The 19,013-nt window shown below is 40.0% G+C and overlaps 1 protein-coding gene across 5 annotated transcripts in view; it reads left to right on the forward strand.

Moving 5' to 3' along the window:
* dennd1b (DENN domain containing 1B) overlaps window positions 1-19,013 on the forward strand; it is a 122,048-nt gene that overhangs the window by 44,181 nt on the left and 58,854 nt on the right. For 3 of the 5 annotated variants that reach the window (XM_039668723.2, XM_039668721.2, XM_039668722.2), the window contains exons 7-13: window positions 213-293; window positions 762-821; window positions 2,680-2,733; window positions 4,437-4,547; window positions 9,346-9,446; window positions 11,934-11,979; window positions 13,235-13,336. In XM_039668723.2, the coding sequence (XP_039524657.2) occupies window positions 213-293; window positions 762-821; window positions 2,680-2,733; window positions 4,437-4,547; window positions 9,346-9,446; window positions 11,934-11,979; window positions 13,235-13,336 (555 nt within the window). The remainder of the gene's footprint in view (window positions 1-212; window positions 294-761; window positions 822-2,679; window positions 2,734-4,436; window positions 4,548-9,345; window positions 9,447-11,933; window positions 11,980-13,234; window positions 13,337-19,013) is intronic. The other 2 variants (XM_039668725.2, XM_039668726.2) reach the window with 1 other exon arrangement.

Genomic DNA, 19,013 nt, shown 5'->3' on the forward strand with positions numbered 1-19,013 from the left:
TAAGCGTCTGCCGCAGCCTAGCTTACCGTCTCTTAACCTCAGGATCGCTCGTTAAATGCGTGTCAGTCGGATATATTTCTCTTCCGTAGACTGCTGTAGGAATACTTAAATCATAGAATCTCTTTGCAGTTTGCGTTTTTTTTGGGAGCTCATTTAGTGCGTTTTTCTTGTTTGTTTGTTTTTCATATTAGCCTTTTTTTTTGTCCTCACAGGAAGATGACTTGAACGACATGCTGGAAACGCTGCACAACCACCCTGTGCCAAAGCCGAATACGCCAGTAAATCTGAGTGTGGTAGGTACTGGGGAGGGATAACGGTTTGTTTAGAAACAGAAGTGGGACCGCCGGCCTTATGCTCTGATAAAAGACGGCTGGACAGCGTTAAACCTAATGACCACTTTTGCAAATCATGTCCAGCAGCAGCCATTGGTTAACACCGTCTTAAACAGCTGCCATTCAATGACTATCTATCTATCTATCTATCTATCTATCTATCTATCTATCTATCTATCTATCTATCTATCTATCTATCTATCTATCTATCTATCTATCTATCTATCTATCTATCTATCTATCTATCTACAGTGTCTGTCTGTCTCTCTGTCTCTCTCTCTGTCTGTCAGTCCATCCATCCAATTTTTATATGTCAATATTTTGGATGTCAGTTTTTTTTTTTTTGCAGTCTCTGTCTGTCTTTATGTATGTTTATATGTTTGATCTCTCCATCTAATCCATCTATATTCTTTCCTTCATTTTTGCAAGAGCAACCACTTACATTTTGCCTATGGGCAAATAGTGCAAGATCCAGGAAGCAGACAGTCGGTGAGTGGGGAGAGAGTGTGCTGAAGGGAAAGGGATGAAAAGAGAGAGAGAATGGGGCAGTTCTGAAATTTGGAGCCGTTGGTCTAATCACATGGGAGACAGCTTTCCAATTTTGCCAAATAATCCATCTCTATTCTTTTTATAAAATATGGCAAAAACCCATCCTGGGTCTTGTTGTCAGTTCTTTTTATGATTTCTTGTCTGGAAAACAATCAAACTTGCTAAATGATTCATGCTCTTCCATGCTGCTGAATTCTCTTTTCAAATATCAAACATTTTATTTATTTATTTAATTTATTTTTCAAGCAAAAGACTAGTTATGCTCAAGAAATCCCATTGATGCTCTGCCCATTAGCCTACATACAAAACACACTTGAATATCTGCTCAACAGCATTGTATTTAAACATCATGCTGTTTTTATTTTTTTCAAGCTGTAACACTTTATAATATCATGCTCCGACTGTATTCCTAGAATGTTGTATATGTAAAAGAAATGTGCATTTTGAAGCTTTATTTAGACACTTCAGATGTCTGTGTATACATATGTCACAAAAAAAAACATTTATCACACTATATATTAAATACAATAAGTTGATGTTACTAGATATTAAGCTTGCTATTACTCAGCATCAATTATCAAGAATTTGACCTTAGCTTCAAATCTAAAAACCCATCAGGTCATCCGAAGGGGTTTCTTGGAGTTACCAGTACCGTCTTCCAGCCGGTGGTGGGTTCACTAATCACCGCCATGTTCTGCTTTAACATCTCTGAAGTTAAAATGATTAGCAGAATGACAACTTTTGGAATTTGGGAAGAGGGTCTTGGTGATAGGAGAGGTTTGAATCAGCACTGTGTGGGGAGTAATGTTTCAATCAGATGTGTGTGTGTGTGTGTGTGTGTGTGTGCTGAGGAGTGGTGTTGGGTGCAGGGTCTGGGATTCTGATCACACTACAGGGAGCAGCAGGCAGAGCGTGGTGATAACAAGCACTCTGATAATGTGTGATTTTTATAAACACGGCTGCAAATTGTTGGCCACCGCCAGCTGGAACTGTAGTCCACGACATGGAGGGCAGTCAGCTGCTCGGTATGGGAAAATAAACACATGTCAGCACATGAAGAAGACTTGGTCACTCTGCTTTATTGATATCTTTAAACTGTTTACGTTCGTACGATTGTAGCAAAAGTACTCTGGACACACACATAGAGCCCAGATAAATTGTTTTGACATTGCACAGCACTTGGTTTGATTGCTCGAGTCATGTGATCACAGCGTCCAAGATAAATATTTTACATCTTTCGAGTATTAGAAGATGCTGGTTGCACTTGCATTTGTTTGTGGAACATAAGCGAAGGCAGCAAAAGTTGAACCTGTGTGTTGAGCAACAGATGGGTACTCTTTACGCACAGCGAATTGCGACCCAGCATTGGGAAAGAGCGGAGCGCTCCACATATGCAAACAAAAAGTGTTAAAGTTAGCTGGCAGCGTGGGATCTTTGCTTCGGAGCCTCTTTGATCCAGACATTAAACTTGCTCGCCTGTTCAAAAGTACGCCTTGCAGACCCCTCTGATACTGTCAGAACAGAGCAGTTGGCTTTTGTACCTTAATAAAGACATTCTCTCCGATGCGGGGAGCCTCCTCCGGTAGTGTCCACAGGGGATCGGCGTTTGTTGACTTCATGTATCCGTATCTGTTGTCTGTATGTGTGATGTTAACAAGCTTAGACACAGTTCAGGCCAATCGTGGTTTATTTATTGGTTGTGGAACAGACAGTAAGTTAAAATGTCTATAAACACTAAATACTGGATGGTTGCTAAATGGTGACCTTTGCTTCTTCTTTTCTTGTCTGTTTTCTGCAGCATTCATACTTCATAGCTCCTGACATTAATGGACTCCCCACCATACCTGAAAGTGTGAGTATGTTTAACCCAGTTACAAATACAGAGGCCCCAAAAATAAAGCCACATTTAATGTACAGTATGAATGTCAGTGACTAAGAGAAAAAGTTATCATGAAGCAAAGCATGAAGCAGAAAATGAAACAAACCAAAACATGAAACGAAGCAAAAAATATTAAATAAACCCTGGTTTTACAGACAAGGCTGAAGCCTACTGTAGTCCCAGACTAAAATTCATGTTTAAGCTGTTTTTAAAATATGTCAGTGCCATTGTTTTGTCTCAAGTTTTTGTCCCCAATGCACATTTATGAAAGCTTCTTAAATGTTCTAATTGAAGGCTTAATTCTTATCTAAGGCCCCGTCCACTCTACTGCGTTTTTGTTTAAAAAAGGAGATCTTTTGCTACGTTTGCACCTCCCGTCCAGACTAAAACGGAAAAAGTGAAGACCTAAAACGGAGAAGTTTAGAAATGCTGCAGCTCCGTTTTTTGTTTTGGAATCTCCGGAGGGCGTTTTAGTGAAGACGGGACAAAACGGAGGACTTTAGAAACGCTGACGCAGAGGCTCACGCTCGGCTCTATGATTGGGTGTCATCAGTCATGACGTGTCCTTCCCTGATTCGTCAGCCACCGTTTACACCGGCGCACGCATGCCCAGTGTTGGTGAATGGTCACGTGATCCGCGTTTTCAGTCGTACGGAAATCAATTCTAATACGCAGATAAAACGCTGGTGTGTATGGAGATCGTCTTCGTTTTAATTCTCTGTTTGTAGCCCTCAATCGGGTCATGGGGTCTATACGACCCCAATCGACTTTTACTTAACAAAAAAAAGGTTCCCTTCATCTCAGTGGAATATGATTTTGTGACTTTTTTATACATTATCTATCTATACACATACACACAAAAACTGGGTTTGATTCGGTTGTTCTGAAGATATGTAAAAAAAATGTTTAAACTTCTGGCCTTCGGGGTCACATTGAATGGGAAATGTGAAAAAAACTAAATGTATTTTCTTCATGCGTCAAAAAAAAAATAAATAAATAAAAAAATCCGGCATAAATCTGAAAATTTTTACACAGAAATGAAGGCCTAGTACTAGAGCATAAATGCAATGTATCAAAAAGAAATAATATTTAATATGCTAATGCTAAAGCTAATGGTGCAGTTGAGGAATTCTGTGGTATATACACCTTACTCAGAGCAGCTGAATAAGGTGTATATTTTTGTCAACTGACATTTCTTAGAAAGATATTTTTCCAGTGTTTCATGAGCAGAACAATCCGAAAACACATTAAATAACAATACAGCCCATTGAAGAGATGCAAGTCTATCCCTCACAGCCTCGCTTTCATTCTCATTAAAATTCAAAGATGGCGCTGCCGTGAATAAGGCGTATGGATACAAAAGTACTTTATATCTCCAAAAACACGGCATTAATGAATAGATGGGAAGTAAACAAAAAAAATTATATATGAACGTATATTTTTTGTACAATTACTCAATCAATTGTTGGGGTCGTATAGACCACAAAGCCCAAAAGTGTAAACAGGAAACGAAGACCATTTGAAGGTTAAACGAGAACGCAGTAGTGTGGACGTGGCCTAAGCCCCTGTCTGTGAAACCAGGCCTAAATATATCTAATGCAACTACATTCATTCATTTTTAGGTGTGATGTGTTGTCCAAATGCGTCTTAATCAACATAATTTTTTCTCCTCCTAGAGAAATTTAACCGAGTACTTTGTAGCAGTGGATGTGAACAACATGTTGCACCTCTACGCCAGCATGCTGCATGAGCGACGCATCATCATTACCTCAAGCAAGCTTAGCACTGTGAGTTTTTGATGTCGTTCTCATTTACACATCAGACAGCTTTCTTCTTACTTAAAACATATTAATATATGTTGTTTTTAATACAATAATTTAAAGTAGGTCTTTTGGGAACAATTGCATGTAAAGAAATGTTTTATCATATACGTTTTCCAATTATGATGTGTGATGGGATCATTTGTTGTATGTTTTTTTCCCCCACAAGACTTGAAACCTTTCTCAAGGTGGATGATACTGAATCATAGACTGTAGATCGTATCTAGGGCTGGGCATCATCAACTACCTCATGCACATCATAATTAAAGAGTTATATAGATGACCCTGTTTCTCATTATTTGAACTTTAGATAAAAAAATTCAGTGGTCAGTGGTCAAAAAAAAATTCCTGTACACTGATTCAGATCTCACCGTTTTGTCATTTTGGGTATTTCTCTGCGCTAATGTGCAGTCAAGTCTGTTAGCTTTAAATTATCACTTATTTGGATCCCTGACTCTTTCACATATTTTCTTTCTGGCACTTCTTGCCTGAAAAAGGGAGTGGGCGCTTATCGCATGGGGGCGGACGATGGTCCAAACCTTCACGACAGTTGGAGAAGCGGCGAGTGATGTCATTCGCTCCCTATCTCGCTCCGATTCCCCCCCCTAGAGCATCTGCGGTGCGCTCGCCGACAGTGCCGGAACCGAGGGGCTCCCCTTGGACCCTCTGGCTCCGGAGGAGGCTGTCGGAATGACCCTATCCACAGAGTATTTCACTCCTCCGGGCTGCCGCCTTCATTCCGTGTGCTCACTGACACGAGGGGTTAGAATGTGCAAATCATTAGTCTCTTGGGAAAATAGTTTTTTTTTACTATCTCATAACAAGATTTACTGTTTTGCAGAATGGGAGCATGAGCGACCTTGAGTTTATGAAACTAATATGCCAAAAGAGTTACTACGAAGACTAGTGATATTAAGGTTCCACCTCAGCGAAGACTTTCATCATCTCAAATCCGGAAACCATCCGTCTTCTTCTCTAGAGCTTTGGGAGTTCCAAGCAACTATAGGAAGACACACACACACACACACACACAACCAGTTTTGGCAAAATTTCATAGACGCAAATACAGACATATGGCCGATTTCTGAAATGTTCTGAGAGAGGGCGTATGGCAGTGTCCAGGGTGTGGTCAGCCTACCGCTACAGTTTCTCTAGCCAGCCAACGGGATAAAGAAAGAGAAGGAAAGAGGAAGAGAAGGAATCCATTATGTATGCTGCCAGTGGAGCCTGAGTGTTCGGGCCCCCAGTGAACCTGCTGTGTCAGTCTAGCAGAACATGGCCGCACACTTGCCTGTATTGGAAAGCAAAGGAATAAATCATGATCTAACAACAATGCATCAGTTGACTTATTGCTGTTTTGTGACCAGAGGTAAGGAGTACCACTGTTTTAAAACCATGTCGCAGGCTCTGGGAGGCAGCCGCCCATGCAGTCTTGTCATATGCCAGTATAATTGTGCTGCATCAGGATCCCTCTAACTAGTCAACTGGGAGGCCCTGGCGCGTTTCATCTGCGAGACCCCCTCGGCCGGCCCCGAGTCTTGACAGCCGCCTTCTCATCATGCTGTCAGTGGTATGCTAACAAGACCCGATCCTGTCTTGGCCTGTGGTGCTAGCCACTGAGGTTCCTTTCGGCCCCACACTCTCCGCTTTTTTACTCTCTACTCCGCAATGCCGTCTTATTTTCATTCCTTCTTCAAGCATCTCTCTTACCACACCTTTAATAGACATTTTATCTTCCTGCGGCACTTCCTGTTCTCCTCTTTGTGATATTGTGTTGCAGTGGGAGGTGGATTAGTGGTGTTTGGCGCCCTGCGCCCTACCTCTACCTTTTCTTTTTTTAATGCCACCGCCTTGTTAGCGATACACCTGTGTCGGCGCCCCGCTCGGAGCCGTGCGTTTGTCAACAGGAGAGGAGAGCGAGGCTTGGTAATTGGGAAACAAGGAGAGGGCCAGGGGAGAGAAGTCTCGCAGGTAGCAGGAGTCAGCGCAGACTGCGGCGCTGTCACCCTTGTCAGGGGGAATCGCACCTCTAGTCTCCAGTCTGCCCCAATCACAGATTCCACTGTGAGCTTTGTTGTGCTTATCAAAGAACGGGACCTTTTTTTTTTTTTGGGTCTTTGTCTATTCTTGGAGAAGTTGCCATGGATATTTTCGAATCCCAGCTTCTTCCTAGATGTAGGGAATATGTTCGTCAACTTGTTTACATAGACAGGGTTCACTGGAAAGGTGTTACAAAGCATATCTTTATACTTCATCTGTGGAATATATCTCAGCAAGGCAAAATGGTACAAATGTACTCCTAGAGATGAGTGTGGATGTGGTTTGATTGTGAAGTGAGGGTTATGTGACTGTCACCTGATTGGGCAAATCCAGAGTTCGCTGAGCAAAGATGGCAAAATCCTTCTATTCCCTTTCCTGAAAGGTACAGATCTATTTCTAGGTCTCCTAGCATGCTACTTACCAGTAGAAATTGTTATATGGTTAGTCTTTCATCTTTTGCCTCATCATCTTTTTAATAAACAGGCTAATTAAAGAGTTTGTGAACGAATCAGTGCAGCCTTGAGTGTCATGATTTTTTATGTAATATCACAGGACAGGGTCACATCATGTACAATAGTTTGGATCTGACATGGGGAGGTAACTCTTTCGATGATCAGCCTATCACTAGTAATTTGCGTGATCATTTCATTTCATTTTGGCATATATTTTATTTAAAGCTGATGTTGCATATTTGTACATTTTCATGTAAAACCGGACAGTGTCATGTATACATTGGAAATCTTTGTAATGGCATCATTGTTTTTTGGGGGTCTACTGTATTTCCAAAGCCGGATCCCTTTGTATAATCTGCTCTATGGTTGGTCTCCATAGAGAAGACCCCCCACTTAACACGTCCCCAGCACGCTCATTATCGCTAACGGCAGCGGTAGCTCACAGGTCTCGGCAGGATGCTGCCCCGCATCCAAACAAGCCGTAATCCAGCATTTGTTCTTGCGGATGACTTCTTCATTCAAAGGAATATCAAGCGTACCTTGCCTTTTGTGGCCATTTGGCTTTCTTTTTATTTGGCATTTCTTTATTTATTAATTATTCATAAGACCGCCAAATATTTTATTAGGTGCAGCACTCCAGCAGTGCATTGTGGGTACAACTGGAGATTCAGTGGCATCGATACAGTTATTCTGAACTTTCTCTTTAATTGTCACAGAAAGGAGGTCACGACTGACTTTCTTGCAGGATTGTGCGTGCTTTATGATGAATCCCTCGGTTGGGAGCAAAACAACTTTTGTGGGAAAAATATCAAGAGTTAATTTGTTTTTGAATTCCACCTTTTAATGTTTATCTAGGTTTTTCCACCTCCTTTTTGTGCCCTCGTCTTTGAAAGAAGACGGCACGGCTTTACTTTCAAGTCGAGAATAAATCAAGCCAATTGGGCTTGTCTGTGGACATTGTTGAATTAATTGGAATACGCCATTAGGCTTTCTTACCCATCTCTGCATGGTACGGAAGGGTTCCCCTCTAAGAAACTAGATGGCAGTCTGTTCGCAGTCAAAGAAAAGTGTTTCTTTGCAGTGCAATGACCTCTCAGCATGATTCATTTATTGGACCTTGAGAAAAAGGATCTCGAACAGAACGGGTCTCAAAGCTTTGATATCAAGCAAACTTCAATCGGTGAAAAATGCCATAAATATTCATTTCTTTCTTCTAAATTGCCTGAACAAAATTAGATCTGTCACCACTAAAGCCTTTTCGTTCTTTTCAGAGTACTGCACAACAAATTTGCATATGTTATAATGCATGGCACTAAATTACTGTTAATTAAAGCTGTACTATTTCTTGACTCGATAGGTCACGTCTTATCTGGAGCGGTTGCGTTCGAACACAATGTCACAGAATTCAATGCACAACAACAACAACAACAACACGCAACCAGCCTTACACCTCGCGCACAGTTGAATATAGACGGGATTCAGGATTTAAACTGATCTCTTTGAAACGAGCTGTTGTGCCACCGCCAAGCTTGGTTGGTTTCAGTGGTCAATTGTGATATTGTGTGTCAGTGAGCAGGGGGGTCTCTTGATACTTCGGAGGCATGGTTCACACACATTACTGGAAGCTCCAATTGTCAAGACCCCTTCTTCCAGCCCCTACTCCCCGTGGTATTCTAACAGCTCACAGTCTCTCTTGGTTAACTCATGTTTCATTCTTTGGCAATTTGCCCTAATGAAGTCCCAGAGGAGCCTTCAGACCTCTGTTCTTTTTCCATATTTAATCATGTTATTTTAATCTGGAAGATGAGGAAGCTCTGGCGTGTGCCACACAGGTCATTACAACTGCTAGGTAGCTGTGAGGGGGAACCAGGGTGTGGTAGGGGGTCACTTGGGTGTTCACTCATTAAACATCCACACCAGCGACATAATTAAGCGTTTGCTTCTCGTAGAGTCAGATTGTATACTGTACTGTGTGCGTGTGTATAACAGTAATAAAGCATCATTAATTTTCTATCGGTCCTGAAGACGATACACATTTGACACCGTGTGTGTATTTTTAGTCCCTTGATTGATGCCCCAGTTTTGGATTTGAACCGGTGCTGTTAACATCAGAAAACCAAAAAAAGCACATTTAATCAGCTTGTGATGTTTGGATAAAAAGAATAACTTTACAGCCTGCAATAAACGCAATCCCCTGTAGTGTGATGGGAAATTCATTGATGAGCCAGTCACATTAAGAAGCTCACGTCCTTTTTTTTCTTTTCTTGTCGTAGTTAACTGCATGCGTGCAAGGGTCCACCGCCATGCTCTACCCTATGCACTGGCAGCACATCTTCATTCCTGTACTTCCTCCTCACCTGCTGGATTATTGCTGGTAAGAGCTCATCTGCACACTTAAACACACAAATGTCTCTCTCATTTATATATCACTCAAGCTTGGGCTGTCGCTTTTTGAGCTGAAGAGCTGTATGATTTTTATGCTTTAGGCCTTTTTGAGGGAATTTGTACAGCTTTTACATTGAAGTGTACATCATAAGCAAATCTTGACGGCACACATGGAATCCAACTTTTGTGAACTGATTGGGGAAAATCTGTGCAATTCTGTGGATTGCACTGGAAGCTGATATTACTGCATTCTGTGTCGAAACCATTACCATCTTAAGCCAAAATATTTAATAATGAGCATCCAATAGGCAGCAGGAACATTTGGCAGTCAGGTCTGTGAACATTTTTTTGTTTCTTTCTGCCCAAGAGGCGCCCTAATGACAGATATAGCCAGTCTGTCTGTGACTCTCTGTCTGTCTGCCTGTCAGTCTGACTGTCTGTCCGTCTGTGACTGTCTGTCTGAATGTATGTGACTGTCTGTCTGTGACTGTCTGTCTGTCTGTATGTATGTGACTGTCTGTCTGTGACTATGTCTGTCTGAATGTATGTGACTGTCTGTCTGTCTGTCTGTATGTATGTGACTGTCAGTCTGTCTGTGACTGTGTCTGTCTGAATGTATGTGACTGTCTGTCTGTGACTATGTCTGTCTGAATGTATGTGACTGTCTGTCTGTCTGTCTGTATGTATGTGACTGTCAGTCTGTCTGTGACTGTGTCTGTCTGAATGTATGTGACTGTCTGTCTGTGACTATGTCTGTCTGAATGTATGTGACTGTCTGTCTGTCTGTCTGTATGTATGTGACTGTCAGTCTGTCTGTGACTGTGTCTGTCTGAATGTATGTGACTGTCTGTCTGTGACTATGTCTGTCTGTCTGTATGTATGTGACTGTCTGTCTGTCTGTCTGTGACTGTCCGTGTCTGTCTTTCTGTGACTATGTCTGTCTGTGTCTGTCTGACTTTCTGTCTGTCTGTCTGAATGTATGTGACTGTCTGTCTGTGACTATCTGTCTGTCTGTCTGTGTGTGTCTGCCTATCTGTCTGTGACTGTCTGTCTGTCTATCTATCTATGTGTCTTTATGTTTGTCTGTGACTATCTGTCTGTCTGTCTGTCTGGCTTTGACTATCTATCTGTTTGTCTGGCTATCTATCTGGCTATCTATCTGGCTGTGGGTCTTTCGGCCTGTCTGTCTGTCGGTCTTTCGGTCGGTCGGTCTACAAAATAGATTTTTTTATAATTTTCATTTAAACAATGTTTCACTTGAAAATGAACTTAATTTGAATAGGTCAGAGTTATTTTAATCGGCCAATCAGGTACAGTCTCCAAATTCGTCCAAACTTAAATTAATTGACCTGCTGATATATTCTATCGCTCCATCAGTAAAATATAGTTTCACAACATGCAATACTTGCTTCTGAAATACCCCTCACCATATCTGGGATCTCAAAGGGTTTATCAAGGACATGATTTATTATGCCACCACGACAACTCCAGCATGCAATCTAATTTTTTTTTACCCATCAGAAATATATATATATACATACATATATATATATACACGGGTTGAGAGGCAGGCTGATTTCCGTTTGCCAACTGTGGTCTGAAACCGTGACCACACTCTTAACTTACAGCCCTGCTGTATAGCTAATAGAACACCCTATACCCTTAAATTGACAGACTTGTGCTGCCATGCTTGACACTAGAAACTATTTGTGGTCGAATAATACAACATTGATATAAATCTAGCTTTAAGAGTAGCACCGTTTTCCACTCCAGGACCGACATCCGAGGTGATTTATCATATTTTAGCGATCTAATTATACAAAAAAAAAGAGCATTATCATATTATAAGGCTGTGCAATCGCTCATAATGAACGCTATTAGAAATGATGGGAATTAGGCTGTCATAACAAAGTTACACTCACGGACAACAATGACGTGACAGGGCTCACCCCGTGCATGTGCGTGCGTGTCTGCGTGTCAGCATGCCTGCTTGTCAGTTAAATCTATGGCCTTAACAGATGCAGTGAGGGAGACTGCAGCTTATTAGCCACATAACCTGATTGAGCGAGCACTGTAGCGGCTACCCAAACCTATCTAATTACACGGCCCTGCCTCGCCCCGCTCTGCACCGAGACTCAAAAGTGACGCTCGCCAATTACACTAATCACCTTCACTGCTCAAACGCGCTCGTTCCGGGAAACGGCCGAGGATGCCATTAAAGTTTAGCTCCTGATGCATGCTGCGTCAAAGATATGTCAATGTACGGTGGTCCTCGTTTATTATTATTTCGTTTGAAATCGTTGGCCTGGTTGTTATATTTGTTCTGTGAAATGTACGGCTGTGTTTTGAAAATGTTTACGTTGTATCTGCATCTTGTTGGAAAGAAAACAGCGATTTTCTTGAATTATGACTATTTTTAAAATGCAATAAAGCTGTTTTCATGTTGCTAATGACTGTGTTTTGTCTCTATTCCCAGTGCGCCCATGCCATATCTGGTCGGAGTTCATCTCAGCCTTTTAGAGGTACGTCACATAAATCTTCCGTCAGCAGCCGTTCATCATCCTTAAAGTTGTTTTCACGTGAAGTTTGATCAGAAGCACACCAGTCAATATTACATAAACCATCATTATTTACTTTTTTTTCACACCGGGTCATTTAAAACTAACCGCTCTTCTGGATTCCAACCATCTGAGATGCTAATAACGCCCATCTACTTTGATGCATCATCACCGAGCGCCGAGAAACCTACAAAATTTGACACATTGTTTTTTTGCTTTTCATCTCCCGGGGCGCCCGTGAGAAATGAAAGAGCCGGTGAAACGGCGGAGAAACAAAGAGATGGTGCGTTCGGTTATTGAGAAATGGCATGTTGGTTGGAGGTAGACCTATAGCTTCACGCGCAGATCTGATAGCGCTGACAGTCGCGCCAGTGCTGGTGTTTATCACACGTTCGCCCGCTGACAGTCCCCCCCCCCTCCAACCCTCCCTCCCCAATCCGGCTGCACGTAATTAGACCAAATCAGCACATGGGCCGCCGTAGCAGCGACTGTCAAAAATGACAAACCAGAAATTTTTTACACACTTGGCTGTTTCCCCCACCTGCACTGGAGGAATAATTATTGGATTTGTCGCCACTACCGTGACTACCATTGTGTGGAAGCATTACGCCGCTCAACACGGTGCTTCATTCAACATGCCTGAATAGTTTTATTATTTGAAAGGTGTTATATATTATTAGTTGAAAATAGTTGCAAATGTATATAAAATGTATTTTTAACATTTGTTTCAACTGCTTTAACTTTTTTTTAATGTGTCATTCATTCACAAACAACGTTCCAGTTGTACTAAATGATTCTATTTAATTTGTGTTATTGATTCAAACATTTTGACTCTCAACCAAGAATGATTTTGTGAGTCTTTGTTGGTGCATACATGTTTTTAAGAACATAATTTAAAAGCTTAAAAGTGGTTTCATTTATGAGAATCCAGTGTTAATTTAATCTATTTAAATCTTTCCTGCTTTAGTCTTTATGTGGAGGTTTTGACTTCTTTGAATAAAAAAAAAATATGTTATGTTCTCTAAATAGAGAATCTTCAGTAGTCTGGAAATTGGTACTGTGAAAATATGTTTACAATTTGTTAACCATTCACAAAAAGTTTATACAAATTATTTAAATAAACTACTTTTTATTTTTCACATTTTAAAGTCATTAAAACAGTCACAGGAAATGGGAATAGTCAGGACGGTGTGTAACAAAGTGTGTTGCTTTTCCAAAGAGAGTAAAGGGCAGATCCCTGGAGGATGTGGTCATTCTGAACGTGGACACAAACACCCTGGAAACCTCCACAGACGATCTGCACAAGCTTCCCAGTGACGTGGTGAGTGTCCCACAACAACACACGCGTTTACCTTGAAATTTAAATGAGGACTCACCATAGACTTATATATACATGTTTATAATTTTTACAGACTAACCTTAAAGCTTCCAAAAATTATTTGTAATTTTAAAATTAAAAAATAATATTTTCTTTATTTTTGAATCCTTGTTTCAAATAATGTCCCTAAAAGTGGGATTTGTCTAAAGGTGTGTGTGTGTGTTTAATACATGTATATATTATATGAATAATTATTTTTACTTTTGAGGATATCTCTAAAGGGTAACTTTCCTCTAAATTTACTTTAAGTTCTGAGGGCAATGTTGTCCCTTAAAAGTAAACCAACATACACACACACACACACACACATACACTACCGTTGTCTTTTGTTCTAAGCACACTGTTTCAAATTCACAAACACACACACAAATGCGATTGCCATTTTCTCCCATTCTACTTTTCACATTTAAACAAACAGTTTCTTTCTGGTGAGAGGAACACACCGCACCTCTGTCCTCATCATTAGCAGATGCAGCCGTGAATCCCCAAAAAGCGCTCTCTGCAAACTTGCCCTGTGACGTTAAACGTCCATCGCAATTCGCCAGCCATCTCTGAATTTCAAACTCCTGCCTTCATGTCTTTTTTTTTTTTTTTTCTCTTCCCCTTTCTCTCTGCCCAGTGGCACATCTTGCTAGAAGTCCTGGATTTTCTGAAGGCGTGGGGAAGAAGGGGGCCAATTATTAGATCCTGCTTTTCTGCCACCTGCCAGCGCTTTCTCTCTTTAATTAATGTTCAGGTGGCACGGTCAGTGCAACAGGGAAGTGCATCCAGCGTCAGGGTCAGAAACACGTCTGTCATCTGTCCTTCTGAACATAAAGAAACGTGTTTGTTTTTTTTCTCTTCTCTTCTCGCGTTCTCTTTTTCTCTCCCGCTGGGGGGTGTGTTTTAACACTCCTATATGACTCGGTGGATCCCGCTGCTGTCTGTCCAAGCAGAAAAAGCCAGCCTGTTCTGTTATGCCATCTCAGCACTGGCATCCCATTTGTAAATTAAATTGCAAACCGAGAGCGTCGTATAAAAAAGAAAGAAAAAAAGAGTCGGGTCTTTTGAAACTGACGGAGGGGAAAGAAAAAACCTCTTTGTCTTCGTAGCGTGATAAATTAAGTGGCAGCTTCATGTTTGCTTTGATCCTCTCACGCAATTTTTCATTGACTAATGATAGAGCGTATTCTGCATATCATGTTAAATTACCCCACCTGAATGTAAATGTCACCTACAATAATATATTTATCACTGCAAAAAATTCATTTTTCTTTTCCTCTGGTTATCATACCTTTGGGGATATTAAAATTCATAACTCAAGGAATACGTTTAAATTGAGCAAACGCTCTGGGTTTATCCCCTTCCCCCCCATCTTAAATAGTGCCTCGCAATTTGGTTTCTGAAAAGGGCCAATCGATGGAATTTAATTGAATCAATTAATTTGATTCTCTGTTTTACTTTCGTTATTTAAATACACATTTATTCAGAGATTTTAGCATTTCTGGCCTCTAAAAAAAAATCAATGCATTTTACAACTATAAAGCAAAATAGAATATAACTTACCCTGGAGCGTTTCTTTTTTTCTTTTCTTTCCTCGCAAGTCTTTTATTGATTTAAGCCGAACCTTTTGAGATTCATCTAATTAAGTGTTTGAAGGCTTTTTTTTTTTTTTTTTTTTTTACCATGTGGGCTTTATTATTCGGAGAGTCTGACCACTAGAGCCGCTCTCAGACGGGTCAGGGGTGACAGTTGTCCTGAATTACCTGGCCCTTTTTTCAGACGGGACCCTATGCTGTGCTCACCGCTGTCTGTCACTTAATGGCAGTTTTTCCCAATTTCACACATAATATTTTAGATTTATTGACTATTAGAAATGCTACCACGCCAGTAGCGATTCCGTTCTGCACAAACCGACGGATTTTACAAATAGAGATAATAATTGCAGCGGCTCAGAAAGGATGTGGCGGACGCTTGAGAATGATTTCAAACATGCCTTTTTATTGGAAACATCAGATGGGACGAGGTTGAAAGTCCACGGATTGTGTTTTTTGGGTTGCAGTTTTAATCACCACACTTTTCGAAAGTGTCGCACGAGGGTTCAAAACAAATTTAGCGCTGCTTTTTATTTTGTACCATGTGTGAAAATGAGCTTAAAATGTCTAAAGTGAGTGTACCGTGACTTATAAACATTAAAATAAAGATCACTTGGATGTCTTTTTAGTGCAACTCTTCGTGCTTTCTTTGTTTTAGAACGTGTTGGTCGCTAAAGTTTTTCTAGTTCCATCAAGAACTGAATTTATAAATATTTAGGAGATTTTAATGATGGGTGGTTGTAGATTTTGCATAAGGAAAAAGAAAGAAAATAAATTATGTTAAAAGCAGAGTTTGCTCTCTCAAAAATAAATGAAGGTGTTTTCCTTCTTAAACATTGTGAAACTGTTGCTTTTTTATTTTATTCAATTATAATTGGATTTGGTAGCGGGATATGGGGGGTGTTTACTTGTGCAGTCATTAAAACGATCTAAAAATAGAAAATTATGAATCCATTGTGCTACAAAACAGCGCTGCAATCTTATTTGGATGCGATTCTCTCTGCTCACAGGTCCTGCATCAATCCTGAGACTGTTTTGATAAAATATTCCTTTTGACTTTATTACTTTTGTTCAAGTTACGCCAGATCTATTGTTTACTTTTCCAGTTTTTCTGTCTTTGCTGCTCGTGTCATACCGGTTGTCTCCCTTTTCGTCTCTTCCACACAACTTATATTTGTACTTCCTGCTTTTGATCGTTTACGTTCTCAATCAACAGCAAAAATTCAGGTTTGCACACCCACCTCGTGTATATTAAGCTACCAAATGAAGGTTAACAAATTAATCAGAGAGAGTGCAATATCCGCGCGCCTCCTCTGAGATCACCCGGTATGGTGTTTAATTGGGATTCGAGAGAAAACAAAAACAAGCACTACATCAGCTGACACACCAAACAATTACTGTTTGGGGAAAGTGGGAATGTTGCGTTCTTCAGCGCTCGTTCTATTTCAGGGCATCGCAAATCAAGCCCATTCAGGACCCTCTTAAAGGATCAGTTCTTCGTGCCGTAGTGTGTGGGACGGGGCAGACCAGGTGGGGCTCATTTCCGCCCCGAGTGGACTAATGCAGTGTCCAGCCCTCAAGGCACCACCATTATTGGTCTGTTGATGAACAATAACTGCACTTGATTGGCTCTTGTTGCTTGAGCGTCAGACTAAAATCAAATGCAGATGTTTTAAAAACCAGAGGTTTACTTTCACATTTGCATTGAAATATTTCTAGTCTTTTTTAGTGTTTGAATGCATATTTTAGTTTTTTTTTACAAACTTGCGTTACATCTTCCACAGGCCAAAATCGAATAATTTGCACATTCAGCATGCTTATGTTAGCATATAAACTAGCAGTGATTGATGGAGTAATTTGCTTTGTGAATGCTAACTAGTGAATGTTATTGAGTGGTCATTTGTATTGGTGTTTCTTTCAGTTCGGTACTTATTTATTTATTTTTAACTGTCTGATAAATATGAAAAAAAGATGAAGATTTTCTTTTATTTGAAGTTATATTAAGATTTATTTATTTATTGTTTGATTTATTTATTTTAAATGTACGCTGCGTTTTAAGAAAAAAGACACTAACCTTGCGTTTTGTTAGAAATTTAAGCATTTTTTTGTTTGATAATTTCTGTTTTATTAGTTTTACATTTAAGTTATACTCTTTATTTATTTATTTTAAATGTATGCAGTGTATTAAGTACGAATGTAAACTTTGCAAGCATTGTTTATTTGTTTGAAAATAGCTGTATGATTTTTATATTAAGTTATATAATTTTAATTAATTAACATATTATTCTTTTACTTAATGTATGCTGTGTTAAGAACAAGACATTGACCTGCGTTTCCTTTAGCTTTACGGTTGAAATACACTTTGTCTTTGTGTTTTTTCTGAAAGGATGTGAATTCAGTCTGCGTGTAGATTTTACTTTTCAGCCTATTGCACATCAAAAGAAAGCAGAAGATTTTCATATCTATTTCTTTTTTCTTTGTAGTCCTCTAATTGCCTCCCAACGGCTTTCCATCCCTGGACAGAATCCTTAACAAAACACATTTAAAAAAAAAAAAAGTCTTTCAGCCATACGCCAAAACGGTCACAATGTAACCTGACAATATTGTGAGATGTCTAGATTAACTTTGTAAATGGTCATTTATTTTTTTTACTCCTTTATTTTAACTTATATTTATCATTTATAAATTATTTGTATCATCATACAGGCTTATTTAATAGATAATATATATAAAAGAAATCTCTAAATATCCAGTCTGGTTGTAAAATCCATCAGATCTCCATTTATAAACCTGGAAAAAGTGTAAAATATATGTGTGAGGACATGGCTGTGTGTAGCGCCTGTCTGCGGCTTGTCCAGTTCAATGAATTAAAATCCCTTGACCATAAACAGCTCAGCTCTCGAGGAGAGACCGGCGTGTGTGTGCGTGCGCACACGCGCAAAAGCGTCTCAGAAGTGGTGTTCTGTTGAAACTTGCGGTGTATAATAGAAGCCCATCGCAGAGCAGATCTCCATGGTATCATCCTTTAGAGCAGGAGACAGTGATGCACCTGCTAATTATCATCTCCAGCTGGTGAGTTAAATGGAGATCTGTTTTCAGGGCCACCTCTGACCCCGTGCTCTTTACTTGACGCACTTCAAACCCTGTTGGGGAGTCCATGCAGTAGAGTTTAATGAGGCCCTGTGTTTGCCCTCGACGGGCTCAGCGAGTCGGAGGCTGCACTTTCATCCTCAGCCATCCTCGCTTGATGTAAATTGAAAAGATCACAGCTTTGGGGAGAAGACCTATAGTGGAAAGGCCTCTCTGCATAGATTATGAATATCATAACTCAACATAAGTCATCTCCCCACCCAACCCCCTCCCCCCGCTACCCCCCTCTTACAATACCATAGTTATAATTGGACCCAATGGGGGACTCTCCCTTTGATCAGATTATAGGCTGAATGACTTTACACTAAAAAATGTCACTGCCAAATAGGTTTATCACCTGTAGAGCTAAGCTCCCCTCTGATGCCCCACCCGCTCACATCTCGTTAACGTTACTCAAAGTATAGGAGTTAATTAGTCTAACTGATCAATTATTGGCCACACTTGTGCCGCCACTTATTAAATTGAAGTGTATCACCAGCATTATCTGTGAACGTGATATATGAATCGAGGAAAAAATGCATTGTAGTTAATTGTGTCATCATTCAGGCTTGTCTAAAATAGATAATATATATTAGTGCTGTCAAACGATTAAAATATTTAATCGCGATTAATCACATTAATGTCCTTGTTAACTCGCGAGTAATCCCACATTTTTATATATTCTAAATGTCTCTTGTTTTCTTTTTGTCCCATTATTTTTTTTTTCTCATTATAATGCTCTTATCAACATGGTAAATTGGATCGGCTTGCTTTGTGCAAATGTTTTTTATTGAAAACAACATTGGCAATACTGTTCAATTTCACACTAACATTCTCACTTGGAGCAAATAATCTCTAATACAATGTAACACTGTCCATCAATAAAAGGGTGAAAGAAATAGGTGATGAAGTCTTGA

This window comes from Pimephales promelas, chromosome 2, assembly GCF_988280905.1.
Source record: "Pimephales promelas chromosome 2, fPimPro1.hap1.1, whole genome shotgun sequence".
NCBI classification, from domain to species: domain Eukaryota; kingdom Metazoa; phylum Chordata; class Actinopteri; order Cypriniformes; family Leuciscidae; genus Pimephales; species Pimephales promelas.